Source organism: Drosophila eugracilis, unplaced genomic scaffold (assembly GCF_018153835.1).
Source record: "Drosophila eugracilis isolate 14026-0451.02 unplaced genomic scaffold, ASM1815383v1 contig_2147, whole genome shotgun sequence".
Classification (NCBI taxonomy): Eukaryota; Metazoa; Arthropoda; class Insecta; order Diptera; family Drosophilidae; genus Drosophila; species Drosophila eugracilis.
Window position 1 is genome coordinate 2,843,782 of NW_024573030.1, and position 20,339 is coordinate 2,864,120.

Genomic DNA, 20,339 nt, shown 5'->3' on the forward strand with positions numbered 1-20,339 from the left:
AAAGCATTTTGAGGCCCGCATAAAAATGTCAAAAATTACAAAGGTTTGGAGAGCGGGGTTTTCTAATCATTATTTGTATGGCCTGACCGAACATCCACACACACACACACATGAGCCCCCGCCCCCAACCACCTTCCCAGCTTAACCCACACAATGCCCACATATGAGTTATATTTATTTGTATTTGTCTGGGCCCGTTTTCTGCCTTGACTTGACCATCCCCAAACCCCTAACTTTGTGCTATTTGGTCAGTGTAATGCTTAATTATTTACTTAGCAAAAGAACAGAAAAAATAAAATACATACAACAAAATTGTTGGGCAAAAAAGGCCTACCGAAAAATTGAGTGGCATGAGTTTATAAGGAACAATGGGTTCACCCACCCACCCACCGAATCACAAAAAAAGGGTCATCTAATACACACACATACACATACACATCATGTGTTGAGTCCAGCGTTCATTTTTGATGTACGATTGGTCCTTTTTTATGGAATGGGGAGTTTTGGGCCACACAAAAAAAAAAAAAAAAAAAAGGCATGCATACGTTATGTAATAATAAGGATAAGCCAAAAAATTATTATTACTTTTGGTCACTCAATGCTGGGGTTTAGGCTAGGTGGTAATTCAAAAGGGTTGCTTAGAGAAAACAGAGGGAATTTGTAAAGCCTCTCGTTAATCACTAAAATGCCAGTAGAGTTTTGCCCGTTTGTATAATTTTAGGCAAAAGAATTAACATTTTACGCCTTATCAAGGTTGCTCCAATAAGCTAATTTTTGTTTAATTCAAATCATCTTTAATCCACTAAATTATGGAATTCCATATTATTATTATAAGGCATTTCTTAAATCTCAAAGACTAAAGATAATTGGATTATAAATATATTTTAAGCCTATTGATCACACAAAAAGACTATTTGTATTCTCCCTCTTCCTTCTAACTCTATTTATAACCCCTTCCTGTACTTCTATGGCAATTAGAAATCCTCTAATTTGATGCCCACTCACACACACTCTCAGATATTTTGGGGTATTATAAATACTGTAACTGTATCTTTTCAAGGGGGGGGTACTCACACACACATACTGACACTTTTCACTCGCAGGAACTTGAGTTCCTCCAAACTCTTTTTACTCTGACATGTGACGCATTAAAAATTGGAAAAAACCCCAAACCCATCGAAAATTGTTCGCCAAGACTCGTCTTCTTCTTGTTTCGACGCACGCATTAATCCTTTTTCCGAACATCTTTTCACTCACAAAAAACAGACACATATGCAGGGCACGCGTGTATATAATCCTTTTTTACAGGGTCCCCAACCCCATATATCATGAAAACACCACCTCCACCTCCCTGTCTTTTCTCATCTTCGTCAGCAGCTTTGCATATCAAAGCTAATTTATATTTTGTATAGCATACATTTGGGCGTATACGCAGTTTTCAGTTACGAACTGGAAAAACATCCAGTCCCAAGCTCCCAGCCCCTTCTTAACAAAAAAAAAAAAATTAACTAAATAAAAACAGCAACCCCTTCTTCTTCTCAATGCCTTTTGCCTGATTTTTGATAAGTAAATAGAAAATTTTATAAATTTACATATGTGTGGGGGAGGTTTGTCTCTGTTTATGTGTGTCTGTGAATGTGTATAAAGGCAATAAAAAAGAAACAGAATTTTAAATTAGAAAATATTAGTTAGCCAAAATGAAGAGGATGAGCAAAAAAATCTCCAACGGTATCTCAACGAGTGTACAGTTATGTATTTGCATGCTCTCTCTCTCTTTTCGTTTTCTTCTATTCCTCCTTGCTTTTGTGCATTAGTGTGTGTGTGTGTGTTCTATATGTGTGGAGACAGGATCCCCATATCATTGCCCATCTCTTTCAACATCAATACATCATTTTTGTCTTTTCTCTGCCTTTATGTGTGTGTGTGTGTGTGTGTGGTTATTTCTATGTCTGCCTGTGTATGTGATTTTATGCCACTCTTCTCACTTTGTTTTTCCTTTTTTGGTTTTTGTTGCAGTTTAATTTTTTTTTCTCCCCCTGTGGTGGGGTTTGAACTCGTTCCTTCTTTGTATGTGTCTGTGTTTTGGGTATTTTTTGTTTAATATTTAAATAAATAATTAGTAAAAGGGATATGCACATGTGTGTATATTTCGCACACCCTCCAAAAAGAACCAGCTCTGTGTGCGTTGCTAATGATGTTTGAAATTGTAAAGCAAATGCAAAGGCATGCCCCGAATCTGAAGAATATATATTTTTTTGGGGGGCCAAAAAAGAAGAGGTGAGGGCTTTTAAGCTTGGAGTTCCTGGGGTATTTAGTAGAAAAGCAGACCGAGCAATTAATGGATAACAGTTGAGCTGCTTAACTGTATATATATATATATATAAATATATATATAATTATTTAATAATACAGTTAGAGTATTTAAAATGTACCAAGCCCAGCGTGGTCACACGGGGAAAAATATTTAAATTTTCGGTTAATATATAATCTATTAAATATTAGGGTTACTATGGCTAGTTTTATTATTTTTTAAATTTTTTATATCCGATATTTGTATGTTTTTATTGTATGCTTGTGGGTATGTTGTACTTTATTTTTATGGAATATATATCTCTAATTAAGCATTCGCCGTCCATTTGTTCTCTTTCCTTGCGCCTAATGTCAGTCTACAATAATTTTTCTTTCTCATTACACTGAAACATACACGCCCCCATATATATATGTATATACCTAAACCCTTGAAGCCATCTTTTACTTTTCCTAAAGCTTTATCTTTGGCTTGTGCTGTTTAATGTGTATATAATTGTGAAAAACGCTTTGGGTTCGTCGTCATCTCTTTTTAATGGGGATTGGGGGCAAAGGATTTCTCCATGACAGCCTGTCATGCCGTGTAGGCGGTTACGTGGGAATCATGGGTTAAGGGAGGGACTTTTGAAGAGTCCTTCGAATGTTTCACCGCTAACTAGAAAGTTGAAAATATGCTGGGCTTCATAGAAGTAAAGGCGTGTGCCACCTTAACCAACTAAAAGTCCCCTTTCAATTCCACGTGTTTTTCGCTTGTTGCATTGATTTTCTTTGATTTATTGTCTAAAAACCGCACACAATGCAGCCTCGCGTGTTAACCCTTTCCAATCGAATGATGTAGCTACCCTTTTTCGGGCAACACGGGGTTGAATATGATCCCCTGACCCCCTGCCGCAGCAGCAAAAACCAGAAGAAGATGAAGGCACTCGAGCTTAAGTTGAAGCACACAATTCATAACATTGCCTTCGTACTAATTACAAAAAGTGCTCTCTCGCCTAACCAACCTCCCCCTGGACAACAAAAAATAAAAAAAAAAAGTGCGGAAATCGTGAAAAGCAGAAATCCAGAAGCTCAGAAATCCCGAGGTCCCGAAGTCCTGACAGCAGCTGCTTCTTGCTCCTTACTCCTTGCCCAAATGAGTAAGAGAAGAATTCCCCCGGTCTTGAGGCAAACTCACTTCAGACAAACAGCTTGAGACAATGCTGCATGCTGCAACTTTCAGAGGGTGTGGCAAACAGGGGGTTTTTTGGCGAATGAGTTGACATGTGCCAAGCACACGACAATTGCCAGCAAACAACTCAAACACACACTCACACACACACACGACTACGGGCAGCAGGAAAAAAAATGGGAATAAAATAAAAATAAAAATCAGAATCCGTATCAGAAACAGGCGCTCAAAATTGTATAAGGACTTTCAAGTTAGGCTTGCCAATAGTTGATACAATTGCAGCCAAAGAACAAAACAAATGAGCGCTATAGAAAAGGGAGTTGAGTGTGAGGAAGAAGTATATTTCTAATGACCACCACATATTTATAGGAACATAATAAATAATATGTATGACTTAAATGTAATTCATTTAACCTACTATATATATTTCAACAAACCAGTCATAACCATTTCAATCTCCATTCAACTTTAGTATGACTGGAATTTTAACAGGCCCTTAGACAAGGGTCTAACATTTCACTTAACATTTTTGATTCGCGCGCAAGAGTTTTAACGTTACCCGTTTTAAATATATTTATATATATATATAAAAAAAAAAAATTTTTTTGGAAAAAGTTCCTTTGAAGTGGCAACCGGCAAAATATTAAATGAAACCCAAAAAATAAAAAGTGGAGCCGGGGCAAGCTAAAAGGGTGCTCAATACGTAAAGCCTTGCCTTGCCATAAGCTGACCACACACACAAGCCAAAAAGGACGAGAACGAGAGTACCATTGAAGTGGGCAGAACCCCAAAATAAAAAGAGCCCATCTTGCTGAACAAGAAAAAATAATTTTTTTTTTTTTTAAATAAAAAAAAAACCAGCACAGCCACCCGCATTTTAGTTAATTAACTTATTCGGTTTGGCAACTGGCTGCTAAACCAAATGCTCGAAGTGGCCAAAGAATCGTTGGACTTTGGCTGGGATTAATTGATTTGCCCAGCCTTTACGAAAGACTATAAGAAACTATTTTTTTGAGGTGGAAAAAGTAGACACCAACAAGCGTTGCCATTCCCACGGGGATTGCCTTTCAGTTTGATCGATTTCGGTGGTCGTTTTTGGTCCAGCACAAAGTCAGCGAAAGAAATGGAAATGGAAACCGGGTATCAAAGTGCAAATGAAAATACGGAAAAGTATCCAACTCTAGCCTCTCCCTCTCTCTCTCTCTCAATGTCTCTTGGCCATTATGAAAACAATTTTCAAGCTTAAGCAGCTCACGGGAAACGGGCCAAAAACCGGCAACAGCAACAAGAAGACAGAAGTGGCATCAGCAGCCGCCAACCGAGGTCTTAAAACAGAGCAACCACTGAATCACCAAGAGCGAGAGCCACCCAAAGCCGCCCAACTCAGACCCACGAGCAACCAACACCACCCGCTTTCCAGCTGTCTGCCTGTATGTCTGGCATTTGAAAGGACGTCGGCCGAAGGACAAAACTGCACCCAACCACTTGTCTGTTGTTTGTACTTAAGAGCTTTTAAATATCATAAATATATATATATATATATCTATATATATATATGTTCAGTTCCCTTTCCTTTCGATTACATCGTAATGAGGATGATGATGTTGACAAATATGCCTGGCAGGGCAAGAAAAATGATTTGCTTTTCCATTCGGTTTTCCCAGGGATATTTGTCATTAAGCGAACTCAAAATCATCGATTGCTGAACGATTTTTGGGGTTTGAGTTTAAGCCATTAGGGAAAGTTCTACAAGGGAAGTTTTCAAGTTTTAAAAGATATATTATTTCTAAAACCAAGCAATATATTTTCAGTAATCGATTTGGGACTACAATTAATTTCTATAAATAATCCTAGAATAATTATATAAATATGAAATCCACAGTCTCGAAACACAACAATCTAGCTCCTTCCCATTTTTACACACTTTATAACGATTTCCTCCTTAAATTTATTGGGAAAATCTAAAGGAAGATATGAAGTAGAAACTTGGCCAAGAACCAAAGGCAAAAAGCTTAAAACTCATACCAAAATAGTGGTTTTTTTTGCAGCACTAGCCTATCGACTAATTTCCAAAGTTCTTCATTGCCTGCAACGCCCACTGAGGTCCGGGTTTTTTGGAAGCTTCCGGTATTTATACAAATAAAATTGCACAAAAACCTAACAAACCGAACAAATCAACGGTAAATCGAAGCAAAAGGCATTGCCATTTGCTTGGGCTTAGGCAAAATGAATATGGAAGCCTTAAAACTTGGGGGGATATCCTGATTCAGGTCTGAGCTTCCAGACTAATTTGCCAAAAAAGTTTGCACCGCATATTTTTGTAACGTTCTTTGGGAGTTCTCTCTCTCTCTCTATATATATTTTTTTTTTGTATTTTATTTTGTCCTGCCCAATGGTTCCTGTTGTGTTGTTTTAATTTCTCATTTGGCATTTGAATCCCAGAGAAAAACAAAACTTGTAAGGCAAAAACCATCGAAGGTCAGGTCACTAATAGCAAGGAACTTTTCAAGTTGGGCTTATCGATACCGACGATAAACTATAAATTTGTTGGCCCTGTTTCTACATCCTTGTTGTTGTTTTTGGTTGCTAATGCAGACGAAAATACCCCGGCATGTTTTTTAAGCCTTCCGTCTGACTCCTTTTTGGCCTATTTGGTATTTTCTAGTGTGAATGTTTGTTTGTATGCTTTTTTGGGAGTTTTTGGTTCTGCTATTTTCAATAGAAAGGGAAGGAACGACCAAAAGTTTTTGCAACGTATTAATTTGGCTAAATTTAACCCGTAATGACTTTAAAAGTAAAATTAATGAGGGTCGATAGTTGGCGAAGGCTGTATAAGTTGGGGTTTTTCAAACTTTTTGTTTTTTGTTCGTCGTGCCGAAAATAACATATGTGCCTGGCATTAGGTTTAGCAAGAAGTAATGGTTCTTCACGTCTCATACAAAAAAAATATAATGAAATTACTTATATACATATTGAAATATATAAAAGATACATTTTTAAAATATTCTAATAATTGTTGTTTAATTTTCTATCTTACAGCGGGCTACCCTGGCCGAGAAGGAAGTGAACACACTCAAAGAGCAGCTATCCACCGGCAATCCCGACAGCAATCTCAACAGCGACAACAGCGATACAGCAGCAGTTGAAGCAGTTGTTGCAGCAGCAACAGCAACCAACGGTATCGAAGAGGAGCAAAAGCAACAACAGCAACAGGAAAACGACAGCGAAAAGCTGCTGACCAGCTCCATTGTTGCGGCCATAACGCTGCAGCAGCAGAACGGCAGCAATCTGCTGGCAAATACAAATACACCGTCGCCATCGCCGCCGTTGCTCAGTGCCGAGCAGCAGCAACAGTTGCAGAGCAGTTTGCAACAGAGCGGCGGCGGTGTTGACGGTGCCTGCCTCAATCCGAAGCTCTTCTTCAATCACGCCCAGCAGATGATGATGATGGAAGCGGCAGCTGCGGCAGCAGCGGCGGCTTTGCAACAGCAGCAGCAACAGCAATCGCCATTGCATTCTCCGGCGACTGAAGTCGCACTTCCCACAGAACAGCCAGCAGCAACGGTAAGTGGTGCAGCAACAGCAGCAGCATCAGCGTCTGCGACAGCAGCAACTTCCATTGCTAGTGGCATCATCAGGAGCGGTAGTAACATCAATCACACCAATAATAGCCACCAGGACGAAGAGGAGGTGGATGAAGAAGAAGAGGACGACGAAGAGGATGAGGACGATGATGATGAGGAGGAGAATGTCTCGATGCAATCGAATGCTGATGATATGGAACTGGATGCACAGCAAGAAACCAGAACTGAGCCGAGTGCAACACAACAACAGCAGCACGATGAGGATCTTAAGGAGAACAAGGATGCGGCGGAGGCTAGTTTAAATGTTAGCAATAATCATACAACCGATAGCAATAATAGCTGTAGTCGAAATAATAACAATGGCGGCAATGAAAGTGAGCAACATGTGGCCAATTCTGCGGAGGACGATGATTGCGCCAACAACAATACAAATACCAGCAATAACAACAATACTACCAACACCGCTACCAGCAACACCAACAACAACAACAACAACAGTAACAACAGCAGCAGCGGCAATAGCGAAAAACGCAAGAAGAAGAACAACAACGGCCAGCCTGCTGTTCTATTAGCTGCCAAAGATAAAGAGGTAAGTTTCATTTAACCGAAGGTTAAGTCTGAAGTTAAACAGTTGACAGGAGGTTAGAGAAGTCAATGTTACTCCTGCCAAAGCTGTTGGGAATAAAATATCTGTTAAAATCGGTTTTAAGAAAAGGGTATAAAATTTAAAGTTAAAGTATAATATTCAGTTCCCCAGCAGTTTGCTCAAGTACTAGAAATTAAACACAACCTCAACGAACATCAAACTTCTGTTCTCTGCCCAACTTTAAGTGACTTTTTAATTTAATAAACTGTAGCGGACCTGGTCGAATATCCTTAAAAAGTCAACAGCCAAAACCCCCCAACCACAGTCAGACAATTACCCAACGCAATGAAATGTAAAACCGTTAAGATTAGACAAACGCCGCCGCCGCCCACACCGGAATTTCAGAATGTGCTAGTGTGTTTTTCGTAAGGGGAAAAAAAGGATGCCATGGGCTTCCAAAAAGAGTGAAGGAAGCGTAAAGAAAAAACAAGTTAACCAGAGAACCCAAGGAGAGGAATTTCAACCGCAGACGACGACGCACGACTGACCGACCGCCGTTGCCTCAAACCAGTACGCACAATTGAGAAAACACTTGCACAAATAAACAAAACCCTCTCGCTTTTCCACCCACTCGGCCACTTTTCTTGTAATTTTCTAGCCAAAATGAAAAAAATGTTGCCCGAGTAGAACGAAACCGAAACCGGGAAAAATAGAAATCAGCCACACAAAAAAAATATATACACAAGGCAAACAAATGAGCGGCGGGACTTTTGACTTCTTTACACGCCCAAGAAAATGAAGAAGCAGCAGGAAAAAAGGGACAAGCTGGTTATAAAAAAAATAAAAACCTACACCCAGTGATTTGAACCTTTTTCCCTGGGACAGCACAAAATCAACCCAACATGAAGCCAAGGGAAAAAGTTAGAAGGAAACTTTTGCGGCAGGCAAATAAGACTGGGTCTTCCAAGGACGAGGACTAAAAACAGAGGGGTGTAAAGTGATATCATTAAAATATTGACAAGACAATTTTTACGCCTACAAATTTGTTGAATGCCTTTATTTGCACAGTAAGAGAGAAGAATATAGCATCGAGGAAAGAGAGCAAGTTGGGTTAAAGGATTTTATATGTGATATATCTTAAGCTTAGGACTTGGAACCCACTTCTGATTTGAATATATACTTAAATACGATACTCTCTTAAATTTCCGAGAAATCTATCCGTTTCCCTAATGCAAAAATAAGAAAGAATGAACCCACTTTCCAATGTAATTCTTTCTTTTTTGAACGAACGCCGCATTGAATGATTGCTTATCCAAAGTACAACCACCCGTGAAAAGCTTTGGCTTGAAGTGTTTCGTGTGGCTTTTTGTGCTGATTTGAAGACGTGCACACGGGAGTGGTGCATTGCATTTTAGCATCAATCATTATCATTTCCCATTAAGTGCAACAGCAGCAACAGCTTCTTTTCCATTAGCAACCCCTAGGTGTTTGCTCAAAAGAAAAGGGAGCTGGAAACATAAAGAAGAAGCGAATTTCTTTAATGTTTTATCACTTCACTTGGCCAGACACCTAACCACCCACACAGTGGCTTTGGTATATTCCTAACAAGGGGTTTTCTGAACTCTCAATTGGTGTTCGTAGTAAAATACAATAATCGGATAAGCAAGAATTTGTATTAAATTCTTAAAACATATTTATAAATAGTTGGTGTCTATAACACCCCCCTTGTCTTAGCATATTTGGATTTAGCCTACGTTGTCGTGGCGTTTTGTGCGCTGTTTTTTTTTTTTTATTTGAAATCCATTAAAAGCTATTTTTGCCGGCTGCTGGTGGGCCCAAGCTCATTAGTTTGATTACTGGCGAACAGGCGACACCTCTTTGAACCCCCCTCTGAAAAGAGAAAACCTCTTTCGATGCACCACAACCACCCCCAAGTAGACACCCCACTTACCCCCTGCAACCACCGGCCATGCACAGCTGTGATAAATGCACTCGTCTGACAACTAAATCACTTATAAATGCTGCTTCTGTGTGCGTAGATTCAGATTTATCTGTTACACATGTTCATAAATATGCGACAATATTTTTTTTGTCCTCGAAGGCGGCAGCCAAAGATGATCGACAGGAATATGAACGCGAAAAGGGGCCCTGGGATAGATCTACAGTTGTGGCAAAAATAATAGTAGTACTACAAAATATTCCGAACTAAAATATCAAATTTACTTTAATCACTCATTTCTAGAACTAAATGGCATTGACCTTTTGTTTGAAATTATTAAAAACATATATCCACTACTATTATCTTAACACAGCTGTGTTGGGTCGCTAAATTTTTGCCCAGAAATCGTGTTAAATGGAATTGCAACAGTTGTTTGTTGTTAGAGTCGGAGTGCAGCGGCGGCTCCTCACTTGCTGTGCGTTTGTTTGGCTAAGAGGCATGTGTTTATTTTTTCGCAGAAGTGCATTTTTATAGACAAAGTGCTTTGGTCCGCGTCTGGCTTCCAAAAATAAAAAGCAAAGGAAAAAAATACAAATAGAAAATAAAAAAACGTATGAAAACCCCAAAATAAGAAAACTAAAAGAAAAATTAAACGCCTCTTGACAGCGCAAACAAATGAACAACAAATTAGCAGCCAGCACAGCTTCCGTTTCGATTTTGTTGTTTATTGCCAATACTAACTAAGCGTATATTAATTTCAAACAAAAAACGACACGTACAGTGATACTTGTTATACTTTCTTTTTATCACACACGCTCAAACCAAAAACGATTGACATATGCGGAAAAAACCAGTGGAAAAAAAATGTATTTATTAAATAACATTCTCAATTTCATTTTTTTTGTTTTTGTTTTTATCTGGTTGCCCCTACAAAAATGTGTATAGTGTGTATACATATTTTTAGAATTTCTTTATCGACATATTTCAACATATTTATTTTAAGCACAACAAAAACAACAACGCGACAAAAAAAAAGGCAAAACCCAAACCCGAAATCAATTTTTTTTTATTAATTTTGTTTTGCGGCTAGATTTAGTTGTTTATCCTAACACCAGGCCACTGAAAAATACAAAATAAAAAAAAAATGGAACAATAACATATCTGATTAGCAGTAGGGAAAACCACAAATATTTATGGAGTTAACCCAATTTTAATGGTTACTTATGGATAAGTGTTTTTTTTCGGTTTTAATGCTTTCAGCAAGTGATTAGGTATAAATTAATTTTTATAAAAATTAATTCCAATGAAAAATATTTTTAGAACCTTTACCAAAAAAAAAAAAAAAAAAAAAACACAAAAAATGTGTGCCTGATAAGGAAACCGATTATTGAGCACTGGGCATTTTTCTGTCCCGCATCTCGTCAACACATCCATTCATTGACCAGCATTAACCGAAACTCGGAGGCATGATAGATAATCGGTTTAGAAATAGAAATAATCATAATTTTTCATGCACAAAATTCGATTTGTGCTTATCATCGCGTGACTGCGATACCCACACAGTTAATTCGATCCCACGACGGGCGTTCAAAAATAAATATAATTCTAATTCTCGCATTGACGGATGGGTTTCTCGGCTAATTGGAATTGAAGTATGTTTTGGAGTCAAATATTAAATATATATATTATATATATTTATATGTATATATTTGTTTGCTCAGCTCGTCTACGTCAGAGGCAAAACCCCAAAGGGTTGGCTCGATCATATAGTATATGTCACAAATTTGGTTGACAGACCCAAATATTTAGATACACGCTCCAGCCAAAAAAAAAACAATGCCGGTGTGTTATTTTTAAATGCAAATCGAGGGGAAAATCCATCAAATGTCTAACGCAAATAATCTAAAATTAAACTTAGCCGACAAGACGGCAGAAAACCAGATCAACTGTTTAAACAACTCATCGATCCGCCTGAGAAATTTTTTGTTAAACTCTCGTTTCAACAATTTTTTCTCTCTTTTTCTAATCAAAAGAAGAAAAAAAAACAAATGAACAAATAAATTCAAAATCGTAATCTTTGATTTCAAGGCAAGAGCTCAATTACTTTAGATTCTTTATTAATTTCATTCTCATTAGGTGTATTTGTTGCTGGTTTTTTGCACTTGTCAAATGTCCAAAAATTGGAACGTAGCAAACCAAATATTATTGGCGATTATTCGAATTTAGTATGAGTTATTATGCCAATCGAAGCAAATGTTTGACAATTACAAAATATATTCGGCGGTGTGATCCTCATAAAAAAAAAACAAAAAATAATAACAAAAAGAAAACATGAAACGGGTGAGGGTTACATATAATATAGAATTCACGTATTGGATTAGTGGTTTAGTTATTGAAATTGGTCTCTCTATACCCCCAACATGATATTAGTCTCAATTCGAACACAAAAAACGAACTGAAATGTACAAAAAGAAAACAAGTCAGTCATACGAATAATATCAATAACAATAATAATAATAATAATAATGCAAATACAGATACAAATTCAAGTCGCACAATTGCAATTATTCAATTCAAATCAATCAGCACACGAATACCATAGCACATGGATTTACTGGAGACATTGAGCTTAGTTTAGGACAACTACTACTGCCTGCAATGATTGCTGCTGTATATTGCTGTTGCTGTTGTGCTTATCGTGGCTGTTGTTGCTATTTGTATTTGCTGATTAAAGTGAAAAACAGTCATTATCGTGTTCAGTGGCGTAGCCCAAAGGGGTTGTTCAATGGGATCTCTCTAGGTAGTCGATTGGCTGGCTTTAATTTAATTATATAAATAATTTAAAGATTTCACTTCAATTTCTTGAAAAACTTTAAAAACAAAATAATAATATTTTAAAAAATTATAAGTTCCAGAGGATCCCCTTTTTTTTATGACGCTCCTGATCAAACCACATCCAAACACACATATCTGAAGCCTAGGCACAGCACAGTAACCCTCTGGCTTTTTCGACCAATTGTGGATAAATTCAATTTATTTATCGCATATGGATTCTGATCGGCGAGTGTCTGAGCAGTCCGGTCATATATAGAATGTCTCTCTATCTGACCGGCCAGCCTCCTCTCTTTCGCACTGATTGACTGATTGCCAGTTGTAGTTGTAGTTGTTGTTGTGTACTTTAGTACTTAGTATAGTTTTGTGGCGGGTAAATGTGTGATTTTGATTTTTTTAAATTGATTATTTCCTTATTTTCGTTCGTGGGGCTTTTGTTGTTGCGTGAGCTAGTTCAGTTCAATTTGGAATTTAAAAAAATTATTGTTGATGCGACCGGAGGCGGCGACTGATGTTGCATCAGCGCTTTATTTGTTGGATTTTCAACTTTCCCGCGCTCCCTCATTAAAGGGAAAATCTCTCTAATATGACGATTTTTTTTTTTTTTTTTTTGCCACTTCATAAATATAGAAACATGCACACGGCTTTTTCTAATTGGAGGCCATTAAAATGGTGACAAGTCGAAAATGCAATTAGCCAAAAAGAAAAACCGAATTGCTCGTGATTTATGGCCAACAAATAATCAAATGAAAAAAGTTGGTGTTTTTGGGGTGGGTGCACAAATGAAAAATCTGCCAAGTCTTGGCCCAAAGTCTTGTAGCCATTAATTTGTCCCCTTTAAAATTCATACACACACACACACACACACATACACACTCTTAGAAAATATCTGTAGCAATCTCTTTGGCAATTTCTCTGGCAATCTGCAAAATTGTCAATTTCGATTCCACATCGCACCTCTGGGCCTCCAAGTCAATTACAGGCATGAACGGAAATTTAGCATTTCAATTAGCACAAGATGACGACGAGGATACTCCACCTTCTTCATTTCATGTTGCCTGTCGATAAATCAAATTCCATTTCTTTTTATTAATTTACCATTAAATTGAATTTGCAAGCAGAGGAAAGTCAGCAGCAACGTGTTGCTTTTTTTTTTAGCTTGGTTCTTTTTTTTTTTTGCTGATCACACGGCAAATGGCAAACTTGGCAATTAATTAAGTTTGCATTTGAATTTATTATCTTGATGATAGTGACAAAGAAAAAAGCGTATACGAGTAGTATACAGATATTCTCGGAGTCATGGTTAAAGTTGCTGCTACTGCTGCTGCTGCTGCTGTTGATGTGTTTGATTAGCCTCCATTGGCGTTTTTGTTTGCCAACCTTCGGTGACTGTGTGTACGTGTGACAGTCCAAAACGTTTATTATTATGATAGATAGCCAGGTAGAGAACAAAAAAAAAGACAAAGAATTTCTGCAATTGCCATGATGCGGTAGTAAGGTAGCAAGCGATTAAAAATATAGCACACTGACAAAAAATATATAAATAAATGTATATTTTACGAGCAACTAAGAACTTAGACGAAGCTGGGCAATTAACTAGGAAATTGATTTTAAATTAAGTGGAAAAAAGAAGTCACCCTGGTGAAAATACCATAAAACGTGAAATATATCATTATACCCGCCTAACATTCTGCGTTTAAGTTTATTTTCTTCTTTTTTTTCTGGAGGGTCTGGCTGAGGCCATCAATCGCAGGTCTAAAAAAAAAAAAAACCAATGAAATTCGAACAATTAAAAAAGGCTAAGCATAAAAATCATTCAATTTGGGGCGGTAAATGCCTGGCCTTTAATTAGTTTGCTATGCTGTCGCTTCAATTTTGATGCAAGTTAACCGCGACATCGCCGCCATCCCCATCTTCAATCCCAAATCTTCATCGCCATAGCTATAGCCTCATCTCATCTGAACTCATCTCATCACATCACATCTCTCCGCATCCGAGAAATCTCCAACTCAACGCAAATTAAGCGTCGTCAAAATAATTGCCGTGGCTCGGTCAAAATGCGACCGCAGACCCAGACGCACAGTGGGCGTTGTGGGGGTTAATTTAAAATTAGTAACACTTGGTTTATTTCTTCTGTATTTTGAATTCCATGAAAAAAAAAAATGAAGATTTGTCGGTATTTAAGAAAAGGAAAGTATAATTTTAGTTAGCAAGTTTGTCAAATTAAATATCATAAAATTACGATTCATTCAATTTCTTAAAGAAATTTTATATTTTCTATTTTTTGTAAGTTAACCCACCGTTTACTTAACCAAAAACTCCACCAATTTCTTTACCATTTCCTTAACTCCAAACCTCCGGCCACCAAAAACAAGACGGGCAATTAAAATAAGCTGGCCATATCTATTTTTCCCGACTTCTTTTTATGCATTTCCAGTGGCATTTAACCACCCACTGCCCCGCTGCCATCTTTCGACCCATGGTCCGACCGACTAATAGGAATGAAATTGTCATCAAACGAAGATTGAGTTTAGAAGGAGACGCAGGCGAGTTAATCGATGCACAGACAGCGATGAGGGGCTGAAATTCAATTAGAACTTGACGCTGATGTTCAAATCAAATTAGTGTCGCGTCATAGAGCCGCCCGCGCTGCCACTCCTCCAAAAGTCTAACGAAAAAAAAGAGAGCCTCTTTCTTTGAATCGAAATAAAATTCGTATTTGCTTAGCGGTTTTTTTTTTAGATGTCATCGATATTTGCATTTGTCCGATCGCCTTTATTTGCCAAACTTGCAGCTGTCGGCTGAATGACTTTAACCCTTAGATAAACTTCAGCCTCATTCCCTTTAACACCTTAAGTAGCTTTGTATGTTGCAGTTGCAGACACCTGCTTAACCCTCTATTTTTCACAACAACAAAAAAACTCTAACTGGAAACACACAGAAAAGCTGGCAAAAAGGACAACTGCAAGCGGAAGGAAGTTGAAACCATTAGAAACTGACAAACCCCCACATTTCGAATTTCATACCCATCCGTTTTCATATTTTCATATACATCCATTGAGGACTAACACAAAAAAAATAACCGAAAAAAAAAGTGAAAAAGGCACACACACACACACACACACATACAGAAAACAATGACAATGACGGGGACCAGGAACAGCAGGATCATCAGACAGGATGGAGAGGACTTTCGGTTCGAGCCTTACGACTGTTTGCTCGAGAGATGTTGATTGGCATTCGAGGGTTAAGCGTAAGTGGGGGGCACTTTCCTCCTCAATGCGGGCAAAGGACCAAAAACAGAACCAAAAAAGCGACAACCCAGAGATGAGCAATGTGCCGTGCTCATAAATTATTGTCTAGACTATGATTTTAACGTTTTTTGATTATGAAAGACCACTCAAGCCCCACACCTAAAATAACACAAGCCAAAACAAAAAAAAATGTTATATAAAATAAAATTTTGCTGGCAACAACCTTTTTTCCAATTTTTTTTTTCTGCTTTCCGTTTGCAGATATTATATCAATAAGCAAAAGGATTAGACATGTGACTGGGCTCCGAATAACCCATGTGCCTCCCATCTCACTTCGAGTGCTTATCGACAAAAAATATATAAAAAACTGATTCTTCTTCCCCATATTTTTGGCAATATGAATAAAAGTCAAGGGCTTCTGTGTTCTGTGCCAGCCAGACAATTATTAAGTAAAAGTTTAACGAATTAGAAACAAAAGTGAGCGATGAGTGTGGGTCTATAAAAGGTGGGCAACTTTGATTAAAAATATACATATGAATGGGGGGGTTAAAGCAAGCAGCACGACCCACTGAAGGGTTAAATATAGGCTGGCTGGAGTAATGAAGGGAAACCTTGTTTTCCCCCTTCTCGCACGCACAAAAATGGCAGACAATAAAATCGAAACATAAATCGAAAATTGTAAAATTCTAATAAGAAAATGCGCGGCAAAGAAGATTTGTGTGCCTCCACCGCCACTCACTCTCCTTTGTATTTTCTGAATGTAATTGGGGAGGCGGGGGTCCTGGGAATTGTAAAGCTGTCAAATTTTAATTACAAAACTTTATAATCCAAAAAATACAACAACAGCAACAACAAAATCAAACGGAGTGGAGGGGGGGTGGTTAGAGAGGAATAAGAAAGGCGAAAGACGAACGAGTTGCGAATTGCGTGCCCCCAAGGGGGTACCACAAACCCCCACCATATCGTCGTCAGAAACCCCCTTCAAATCAATTCAATAACTCCTGCCACTGTGTGCGTGTGTGCGTAAATAAGCGAATGAACGAATGACTGACTGACTGACTGAATGACTATTTGACTGACTAACTGACAAAACCCCCAACCGAAAACCCACGTTTTCGTGCCAACTTCAACTTGCAAAATGTTTGATTTATGCCTTTGAATTGTTGTAAATTGCCAGGGCCCTTTTTAAGCCCCCCCTCGAACACCCCTTGTATTTTCCTAAAATCCAGCACACCCCAGGCAATTGACAAATAATGCAAAAATTCTGGGGAAATTACCTGCGATTTGAGGTCTTTAAGTTGATGAATTGTCTGTCAGTGGGAATGAATGAATAAGTGAATGAATTATTCGATCGAATGACTGAATAAGGGCATCAAAATATTCAATTGAACTGCTAATTTGGCTTTATTATTATAAAGTTAAATATTTTTGGTAAAATATTTACAGTCCTTGTAGAAGTCTTTAGATATTCCCAAAAATGTCTTTGTAATATTTCTTTCTGACGAAAATAACTTATGAAAGTAACCTCATAAATATCTTAAATTTGGATATTATCAGATAAATCATTATCGATAGAGTAAAAGTTTTTGACGAAGTCTTGGTTTTTTTTGGGGGGACTTTCGATGTAACTACAGCAGGAACTACTCCTCCATATGTGACCTCTTTCGAGGTCTTTGTTTCAGCTTTGTATTTCTGTTTGCTTTTCTCCGCTTTTATTTTGTTTTGTTTTCACTCTTTTCTTTTATTATTTTTTTTTTCCTTCATTTCTGTTTGCGCTCTCGCTAGTCATATTCTTTGTTATCTTTTGTTGCAAATTGCCAACTTGGGCATTGCCAGTTGCAAAAATGCAACATCCACAGCGATACAAACAAACAAAAGCCTTGGCGTCAAAGCTCTGGGGTGCACTTGGCAGACTTTAAAGCTGCCTCCCTCTCTGCAAATGCCCCTTTTCTTTTTTTTTTTTTTTTATCACTCGAATGCCTCCCCACAAAACCCCCTCGAATATATCGCGAGCCAACAATACTCCTATGCCAACACTTGAAACAATCAAAAATCAATGACAAGCTGTACGGCAAGAGCGAACACTGAAAAAAATCAAGTTTAGAGCAATTTCAATTTTAATTTGAATTTAATTAGATCATAGCTAAGAATTTAATCTAGTGCAGATGATAAAATCCAAGTAGAACAATATAACTGTAAATAAATATATATTTTTTATTGCAACAAATATTTCTCTCTGTATGGCACATTAAATTCAGCAAGGAGCTGTAGAAAAAAAAACCAGCTGACGACATTGAGACGTAGCTTCTTCCCCGGCTGTTGCCTTTTACTCATTTGTCTTTTGGCTTTTTGGAAATTAACAACAGAGTCATCCCCCAGCCAGCCTCCCAAAGCGAGCAAACCCCCCTCGTACCACCCACCTGATGTTGATGTTGCTTCTGGCAAAAGTTACCCCTTTTTTATATGCGCTATCTCTATCCATCACTACAGCCAGTCAAACGTGTAGATATATATATATATATATATACATATATATTTTAAAATTTTTATGCCCGAATGAATTTTAATTCCTTTGACGGTTTTTGCCTCTACCATTGGCAGCTGACGGCCTAAAAGTCTAAACAGAAAAAGTAAAACACAGAAGAGAATTATTTTATAAGCAAGCCCTGAAGAGCTTCGTCCTGTTTGTGTGTGTCTTTGATTGCTTATTGTTAATTTGTATTTGTAGATTGGTGTATGTGTGTGTGGGTGTGTGTGTGAGATGCTGCTGCTCGCTGATTAAACCCTTTTTTTACACCCCCACCACCACCCACTCGCAATGTTGAAAGCCCTTGCCTCATGTGGAATATATATATGTGTATAGAGACAGACTGAAGCATAACCTTAATTCCTTTTGGCATTTTATGCTTCCTTCTTTTGCACAGAAAGAAATTATGCTTAAATTGCATTTTCAAAAAGTAAAATGTGTTCATGAAATAATCATGCTAGACTATTCCACGGTTTTTATAAAAATTGAGATTTTTTTTATTTATAAAATCTTTACCAACACAATAAATTTTTCTTTGTGCAAACGAAACTCCTGCTGCCAATTGCGCGACGTTTCTCGTCTTTTGCCTTCGAGTGTTTGTTATTGTTGGTTCAGATACCAACCTCCTTCTCCAAAAACACGCCAGTTCCCGGTCCCCCATCTACAAAAAAAACCACCATACATGCATATTGACTGTTTCGTCAATTGTTATGCAAAGGGTAAAACGAAATGCAGAGCATGGGGGGGTATGAGTACTTTTTGGCTGCTTGGCAATTTTGTTAATTACAAATCGTTTGCTTTTCGCTCGCTGCTAATGTTCCGCATTCCCATTCTATCAATATTCAAGGCAAAAATTATTACCCAGACTAAGGAAAATCCAACTGGATACAACTCTCCTGTCCAGTCTTTTGTCCAGCTTTTCTGTTGGTTTTCATTTGTGTAAGTGTGAGTTGGGAAAAATGTAAATTTTCATAATTTTCACAGTCAATACAGGAGGCGAAAACCAACACAAAAGTCCTCAAAAATAAACCCCCCCTAACCTCCCATCAAAGTATTTGTTATAGTTTGTTTGATTGCTGTTAGATGTTATATATACATACATATATATATATAAATATATATATATATATATAATAACCCCACCAGTTTTGAAGCCTCATCAACCACAGAAGAGTTGCAGAAAGTTTGTGCTCAAGGGTTGAAAATGATTTCTGCTGTCTGTGTGCTGTGAAATCCAAAAAGTTGATTTATCGTTTTAATATTTCTTTCGTTAGGGCGTTTTTTGAAAATTTTTGTGGAAATACAAGAATTGAAATGACAATTTCGACCCCTTCAAAATGTTTCGTCCTTTCAATTTGCATACATACTCGGCATTGTTGCCAAACTTCATTTTTCATTTATGTTTACTAATTAAGGTTCTCGGATAAATTACCTTAAAGATTGACACATTGAATTGAGATTCTGTGGTACAGTTGCCACATGTGATACTACTTATCCGTGTGTGTGTGCCCATTTAAAAGTAAGGTGAAGCAAAAATCCATTTCCCGCTACTTTCGCTAATTAGGTTTATTTAAGAAAGCTGAAAAATTTTCGAAAATAAAAAGGGAAAGAGAAGATGTGGAAGTTGAGTTGTCTACCAAGCAGTTGGCAATTAGAAGAGCCACCCCTTTTGAGGACCTCAAAACCTCCTGGCTTACCGCACCCATACGATTTTTATGCAATTAATTTGAGTCGTTTGTCGTCTTGTCATGTCTCTCGAAAAAGGGTGGTTCGTTTAGTAAGTCTGTGTGTATTCCATAGTCTCTGTGTGTCCCGTATGCTAATGAAAAATCGAACACGCATGCCAACATTTTTCTACTACCCCCTGCCATTTGGAAAAGCAAGGAAACTCCCATTCCAAATCCCCAACCCAAACCCTTTCCCATGTCCTGGATCCTTTGATTGATAATAGAATTAACCGGCTGGCGGCTGTTTTGCATTTTTTGGCATGCCACATGGCAATACACGCATGTTGTTGATGCTTTTTTAATGCCAATTATGTGCTATTGGTTTCTGGGCCCATTGTTTATGGCCAATAATCATCAGTGTTCGTTTTGGCCCATCCACAAATATTGATAAAATAGACACGTGAAGTTGAGCCTA

General features: G+C 37.8%; 1 protein-coding gene across 2 annotated transcripts in view; it reads left to right on the plus strand.

Moving 5' to 3' along the window:
• LOC108104949 (homeobox protein cut) overlaps positions 1-20,339 on the plus strand; it is a 68,536-nt gene that overhangs the window by 31,386 nt on the left and 16,811 nt on the right. For both annotated transcript variants that reach the window (XM_017211315.2, XM_017211314.2), the window contains exon 2: positions 6,515-7,648. In XM_017211315.2, coding sequence (XP_017066804.1) covers positions 6,515-7,648 — 1,134 coding nt within the window. The remainder of the gene's footprint in view (positions 1-6,514; positions 7,649-20,339) is intronic.